This window comes from Mustela nigripes, chromosome 14 (genome assembly GCF_022355385.1).
Source record: "Mustela nigripes isolate SB6536 chromosome 14, MUSNIG.SB6536, whole genome shotgun sequence".
NCBI classification, from domain to species: Eukaryota; Metazoa; Chordata; class Mammalia; order Carnivora; family Mustelidae; genus Mustela; species Mustela nigripes.
The window spans coordinates 30,854,919-30,862,626 of record NC_081570.1 but is presented as its reverse complement, the minus strand read 5'-3'; the positions used below and the strand labels follow the sequence as shown (position 1 = coordinate 30,862,626).

The window sequence follows — 7,708 nt, the reverse complement described above, 5'->3', positions numbered from 1 at the left end:
GAAGGAAGGAGAAAAGGCCAATGGGTCTTCAATGTGTGAGGGAGAAAAGAACCAGTGGAATAAGGTCTGGCCAGGGCTAGGACCTCTTTATGAATGAGACTGAAAGACTGGCCTCTGCAGTGAAGAGAGAAAACTATTTATCGAGGAAACTATTTATCAAGAAAAATGCCTTAAATCTCCCAAGACCGGTACATTTTTGTGTAAGTTCTTTTCTTGAGGAGAAGGGCTATTTTCCTGCCATCAACTTAAAAAAAAAACAAAAAAAAAAAAAAGAAAAAAATACCTCAAGTTTATAGAAAAATAGAAAGAACAATATAATGGAACCCACATATCCTTCCTTAAATTCACAATTGTTAACACCTTGTTTTATTTTCTGAGCTCTGCATATCTTGTATAGGACCTTTGTACATATATATATGTGTGTGTGTGTGTGTGTGTGTGTGTACATTTTTAAAAATTTTTGTTTTAAAAAAATTTTTTTAAGATTTTTATTTATTTATTTGAGAGAGAGAGAGAGCATGTGAGACGGGAGAAGGTCAAAGGAAGAAGCAGATTCCCCTTGGAGCTGGGAGTCTGATGCAGGACTTGATCCTGAGACTCCGGTATCTTGATCTGTGCTGAAGGCAGTTGCTTAACCAACTGAGCCACCCAGGTGCCCTATGTGTACATTTTTGATGAGCACTGAAAACAGCAGATGTCCTGACATTTCACCAATTAGTAAGCCAGGAGGCAGCTCATAAGAAAGAACACTTTCCTAAACTCACAATACAAAAATTGAATATGATCACAATACTCTAACATAGGTTACATTTCATTTTCATATCTCTGTAGTCTCCTTTAATATAGAACAGTTCCCCCAACACTTTTTCTTTCCTGACGTTTTCGAAATCCAGGCCAGTTACTTTGCAGAAAATCCTTCAACTTGGTTTTACCTCACATTTTCTCAAGATTGGATCCAAGTTAAACATTTTTGGCAAAAAATTCTATGGAAGTGATATCATGTCCTTCTCAGTACAAGACACCAAGAAGCACATGATGTTCATTTGTCCCACTGTTGGTAATCTTACGTTTGAGCACTCTACTAGGGTACTATCAACCGTGAGGTTTTCAGGGGTTTTTGTTGTTGTTGTAATTAGTAAGTAATCTAAAGGGTATTTCTGTGAGAATATGTGAATATCCCATTCTTTCTACAATTACTAGTTGCCATTCTTCTCTGTAAAGAAGGCTTTCCTTCCCTCTTTCCCACACCCATTTCAAAAAATATATCACTATAGACCCATGGATTTCTTTTCCTTTAGTGTTATAATCCATCAGTGTCATTCCTTTTGATGTTCAAACTGTCCCATATTTGGACAGTTGGAACCTCTAGAAGTTGGCTCATGTGTCCTGACATATTCTCAACAGTTTCATAGCACTTCATTACTTATACAAATAAACATGAAGGACTGAAAATAGCGAATTAAAATCCCAACTATGAAAGCTAGAAAAAGAAGATCAGAGTAAGTCAAAAGGCAGCCTATAAAAGGAAATAATAAAGATAAACCATAAATTGAAGTCAAAAACAAGCAAAGAAAAAATTTAGACTAAATAAAACAAAATCCTGTGGGGTTTTAAAATATATGTATATGTATAATTAACAAAATAGGCCACTAGTTAGCCTAATAGAAATGGCAAGAGGGAAGGAAACCACAAACATACCAAATAAGACAGGACAAGGGAGAAAGAAATAATCATTGAAAGAGGAAACTTTCAAAAAAAATCATGAAACAGACTGCTTGGCTTAACCTTTGATAAATGAATTTGAAACCCCAGATCTAGGTAATCTAGATAGGTAATTACCCTTAATCTAGGTAAACAGAGTTTTCCAAAACTGACTTTTTTTTTAATAAGACTTTATTTATTTATTTGACAGACAGAGACCACAAGTTCCAAAACTGACTTTTAAAGAACAAAGAGAGAATGCTATTAAATTACTACACAAAGGTCCACCCAATTGCATTCTACACAATTGGGGAATTCTACCCAATCTCCAAAGACCTATATAAACGATTCCAGACTACAGAGAAAGGAAAACAAGAAAGTAGTTCTTATACAGCAGGTAAACATTGTCACCCAAACCTGAGAAAGACAGTGTGTGCACGCATACGTGTGGGCACACATGCTGCTCCAATAATACCTCTTTTTGCCCATCTCTTGGTTTTCAGACTTTGAATCACTTTGTTTCAGTGGATATTTTTGTATCCAGTGTAAAATTAGGTATTGCTTTGTAAGCCAAACATCTTTTTCTTTTCATAAAAGAGCTACCTGTTGATATGACTGCCGTTTGGTCTTAATTCTATCATGTTACATTTTTACTGTGTTTTGCTGTACTTCATAGTCTATGTACTCCATTTTGTTGTAGAGTATTCCTCTGGTATTTATAAAGTTTCATTTTTTGTTCTAGTGGTTAACTTTATACTAATAACTTCTATCTTTTGCTTCCTTTATTCTGTAATCAAGCTTCTTCCATTTGACACGTCAGCTTATTACACCCTTCAACTTCCACCTATTTCCTATGCAAAAATCAATTTATCCTACCTTCTCCTTTTTACCTTCTCCTCCTGTTACCATTGTTTGTTCTGAGTAAAACATATATTCACCATCAGTCTTTTTGCCAAAATGTCCCCACTCATCTCTTAGATGGATGAAGCTTATATTCTGGTACATTCCACAGGGAAGACTTACACGTATGATATTCTCTGATTTCTTGCATATTCAAGATTTTTTTTAAAAGATTTTATTTATTTATTTGACAGAGAGAGATCACAAGCAGGCAGAGAGGCAGGCACAGAGAGAGGAGGAAGCAGGCTCCCTGCTGAGCAGAGAGCCCGATGCGGGGCTCGATCCCAGGACCCTGAGATCATGACCTGAGCTGAAGGCAGCAGCTTACCCCACTGAGCCACCCAGGCGCCCCTCAAGATTTTTTAAAAATAGCCTCAATCCTTGAAGGATTGCTTGTCTGGCTGTGAAATACTTGTCTCACATGTATGCATCTTGAAAATATTACTCCCATTGTTGTCTTTTTTTTATGTTGCAGTTAGAAGTCTAATGTCAAGCTGAGTGTTCTTTTTGTCTTTAAAAAATGGCAGATCTAAGGTCCTGAGTCAGACTCATAAAAAATGGCAGATCTGGGGGGATGGGAGGTAAAGAGAGTATTGGAGCCCTGAGAATTTTTCTTGTTCCATAAAATCTGAAAGTTTACCAGGATATATGTTATAGTTGACCATTCTGGGTCAACTTTTACACAGTGGGTTCTTTCAATATTGTATTCTTTTATTTATAGGACATTTTCTTGTATTACAGATTTAAATATATTAATTTTGCTCCACTATTTAGTTTTTCTTCTTTGGCGTCTCCAAATATATTTATGTTAGGCCTTCTTTGCTTAGTTTCTATTTTACCTTCTCTTAGATTTATTTTCCTGCTTCCTATATTTAGTTTCCATTCTCTGACCTGTGTTATGCCTTTCTTCAATGCCAAGTATATTTTCAGTTGAATCTATTCTCCTTTCGTTAACTTGTAATTCAGACTTTATTTCTAAGATAATTGTGTCTCTTCGATTTCTTTCCTGAATGCTGGAAAGTTTCATTTCATAAATTCCAGTTTTTGTCCATTTTGGTTCTGAGTTTTTATATTTCTGATTCAAGCTGTTTTGTCTTCAAGTGTTAAAGGACATCTCATTCAGGCTGGTGGTTTGTTAACAGTTTTCTTCTGTTCATGGTTGTTTCGGGGGGAGAATTTTCATTTCTTGGTATGTTTCGATTTTCATTTTCTATTTTCTTCTAGTAATAGTTTGTATAAATGTGACCTGCCACTTTCTATTTCTTTTGTAGTGCCTTATTTTTCTGAAATCAGGAATAATAAATGGGTGTGAGAGTTCAGGGAGGCTTACTAGGTTTCTTAGTTCAAGAGTGCCCTCTTCTGTTGGTATAGTGAAATTATTTGGAAGGAAGGGAGAAGATGGTTTATCTTCTCATTTTGTGATTCCCTTTTTCCACTTCTCATTTCTTAGTTTCCCTTCACTACCAGGTCCCCAAAGAGTGCCTCTCCTTTCTAAGTCACCCCCACAGGGGATTCCTGGGTGGGTCAGTCTGTTAAGCATCGAACTCTCAGTTTGGGCTCAGGTCATGATCTGAGGGTTTTAAGATCAAGTCCTGAGTCAGGCTCCACACTGGCTGGGCATGGACCCTGCTTAAGATTCTAAGTCAACCCCATTACTTAGAAGAAATGCTTTTCCAGAGCTACCACCTTTAACCTTATATATTTCAAGACCCACATAACCAGAGTTCTAACTGGCAAGTCTCAGACCTCCTCTCATCATCCCTCTAATCTCAAGTCTTCCTTCCAGGGGGTGATTTGTCTATGTTCTGTCACCTCCAGCCCTCTGCTCCCCCCCCCCTCTTTCCACATAGCCTCTCTGATGCTGGCTCTGCTGGATTTGGGTGTTTATTGCCATGTAATGTGAAGTTTGCAGTATACCATCTACTAGATGTGGCAGTCATAAGTTATGAGTGGTTTTATTTGCATTCCTTATTTACCTATACAGGTTTTTTTAAAATTCTTGTTTTGAGGAGTTGTGTGGAGAAATTTAGACTGAGGCAATTATCCTCATTCTACAACAACCCAGAACTCCTCAGAAAGTCTGATGTTAGGTAGACCTTCTAGGAATAAAAAGGGTGGGGGAGGGTGGCAAACCTAAGAATGTCTTGTATTATCTCGTTCACGTTATAAGGGTTCAAAGGGTTCATAAGGGAGAGGTGACGTGAGACAGCCCTGAGGGAGGCTCCAAACTCTTGTCCCAAGGAAAATGAGGTAGCTTACCTGAGTTAGGTTCCACTGCAACTGCTGAGCGGGCTGAACCCCATACATAGTCTGGGGCACAGCTGCCATGCCTGCCATGTAGCCAGCCTGCTGGGGGGTCATCATTCCATTTGGCACGCCCATCATTGAAGCCTGCATGCCGCCCATATAGCCTGCAGGCACGGCCATGGGGGCAACCATCCCAGAAGCTCCTGGCTGCGCTACCATGCCTACTGGTGGAGGCATCATGCTCCCCATGATGCTGCTGGGAGGGGTGACCCCAGGGAAGCTGGGGTAGGCTGTGGGATATGCCATCTGAGCCGGAGCCATGAACATTGCTGCCAAGAAAACATAAACAGAGAACCGTTTAAGAGCAAAGTACACCAAGTCAGTCCAAGCTCACTGGCTACTTCCTCCTTGCCAGCTAAAATTTCTGAGTAGCATTTCTACTCAACCTAGAATGCTCTTTTACACAGCAGAACAGTGAGATTCCCTACAAGACTTGAGATGGCTTACCAGCAGACTGCTGACCTAGCCACTTTCCTTTCAGGGTCCAGGTCCAGACCCTGAGTCAGACTTTACAGCAGTGGGACTCCAGACCCCACAAAAGTATGGTTCTGAGTTACATTAATATCTACCTGCTGACACTTCATAACCTCACAAGGAATGTCATGTTCAGGCCCGTTTAGGGTATAATGTCCTGCGCCCCCAAGGCAACTATACCCTATTACAACAAATAATTTCTGTGTGTAAGTCCCCATGTCTCTGTCTGGCATAATGCCATCATCCCCGTGACATCTACCTTGGGCAGGCAGCTGAGGTGTCTGGGATCCATACAGTGAAAGGATGGAGTCTTTAGAGAGCTGTTTCTTGCCTGTTTCTTCTGATTTGCTCCCTGGCTCTGGAAACAGGTTCAGGTTTTCAGGAACAGAGCCGGCACTCCCTGCAGTTGGCATGGAACCTACAACCTTAGGGCAAAGAGAGGGCAGGGGAAGAGGGGACAATTGGAATGGTCCTCACAGAAGTCTCGGTAAGGACCGCCCTCATTTCTCTGCTGCTTCTACATCTGCAATAAGAATTCATGGGCAAGTTAATAGCTTCCTAACGTTTCTACCACACAAATATTAAAAACACCTGATAGATAAGCTCTGGTGCAATTCTTTATTCCACAGTTGAACAAGTGATTCGGTGAAAAACAAACAAAAATCAACCTACAAATGATGCAGCCATGGAGAACTGAGTTTAGATCCCAGCGCAGCCACTTACTAGTTGCATAACAAGAGGCTAGTCATAAATTTTCTGAATTAATGTTTTCTCATCTATAAAATACCCATTTTTCAGGGCTGTGGTAAATATTTTAAGTTATAAAAGAAATACGCAAACAGGTATACAAAATCACTTAGCACTGTGCCTGGTCATAAGCAGGTAGTCCACCAATGGTAGCCATTAACAGTTTCAAGTCTTTCACACCTACAAATTCTCTGGCAGTAACCTCCATGCTGGGGAGCTGACCTGAAGTATCAGCCTTTACAGTGAGACACACCTTCAACAGAAGCCCACTCAAAGGACCCACTTTTTTTGGGCAGGAGACAAAAGGGAATGAGTAGTAATCCTAGGCTGTAACAGAGATGGCACAAGGTTTAAGGGAAGAATCAAGAATTAAGAAAGCCAATTAAATAATTAATTAATTAAGTCCAACTCCACCACAGAAGTATGACTTGGTTCCATTTTATCAAAATTATCCTTTTCAGAATGTTCCTTAATCCTAAGGCATCCACATGACTCACCTTTCTGGAAACTGAAGAAGAGGGTGATGGAACAGAAGCCAGAAGATCTAAATCCTTCTCTAGGGTATTGCTGGTCTTACTATTTGCCATGGAGCAGGACACAGGAGCATCTGGAAAGAGATAGCAAAGCTCAACCGTAGCACTGCTCATTAAGCCCATGACTTCCTTCTACTCTAGATACAAAGTGCACAGAGAAAACCTATATGCTCCATCAGAGACCTGGAAATCTAGGCTTTGGACACCATCTAGTTTGGATGTAGCATTTCAAAAAAGGCCTCACCTTACCTTCCCCGGAGCATGCTGGAGAAGGCTGGAGCCCAGCTATCTGGGATGGGGCAGCAGAAACCGAGACCTGAAGGCTTTATTAGCCCCCTAGCAAAGGGGCTGGCTGGCTCCCTTCTGGCTATTTGAGGGGAACAGCTGTGTAGCTTTTCTCTCTTTTTCAGAAATAAATGGAAGGTATAGAAATTATAAACCTAAATAGCCCATAACCTAAATTAGCAGAAATGCACTGAAACCAAAGTACAGCCATGAGATCTGTGAAGGGTAAAGAATGGGTTCTATTTCTGAAAGGGGCAGACCACTAGCTCAGGGTTTCAAAGGTTTGGAGAAAAATAACCACAAGGCTAATAGGCCATCTCAGAAACACACTGCACCTGAAAGTGAGAGGGATGGGGGCATGGCTCATGGGAGCTGGTTTAGTGAAACTTGCTAACGTTTACTGAATACTTAGTTCATGCCAGGCAAGGGGCAAAGAGCTTGAGAGGAACGATCTCATTGAATCCTCCCAACAACACTTCTGAAATAGAGACGGTTATCATCCTTATGACACAGATTAGGAAATTAATGTTCAGAGGTTAAGTAAACTACCCAGGGTCACACATATAGTAAGTTGCAGAGATGGGACTCCGACTCCAAACCACTACGCTATACTATTGCTCTGAAAAGTGTAAACACTTCTTAGAATGACTGCTGAGAGGTGAAACAACAGGAAAAACATGAAAGAACCATCTTAGCGATGAAGACACAAAGTAAAGAATCCCATCACTATCTATCTTCCCAGGATGACAGAGAATTCATCA

At 40.3% G+C, this 7,708-nt stretch overlaps 1 protein-coding gene across 1 annotated transcript in view; it reads right to left on the bottom strand.

Annotated features, from left to right (window-relative positions):
- Nucleotides 1–7,708, bottom strand: part of SMAP2 (small ArfGAP2) — a 46,398-nt gene that overhangs the window by 1,937 nt on the left and 36,753 nt on the right. The window contains exons 7-9 of the mRNA XM_059374288.1: nucleotides 6,627–6,736; nucleotides 5,642–5,807; nucleotides 4,861–5,177 (exon numbers count right to left, since the gene is read on the bottom strand). Coding sequence (XP_059230271.1) covers nucleotides 4,861–5,177; nucleotides 5,642–5,807; nucleotides 6,627–6,736 — 593 coding nt within the window. The remainder of the gene's footprint in view (nucleotides 1–4,860; nucleotides 5,178–5,641; nucleotides 5,808–6,626; nucleotides 6,737–7,708) is intronic.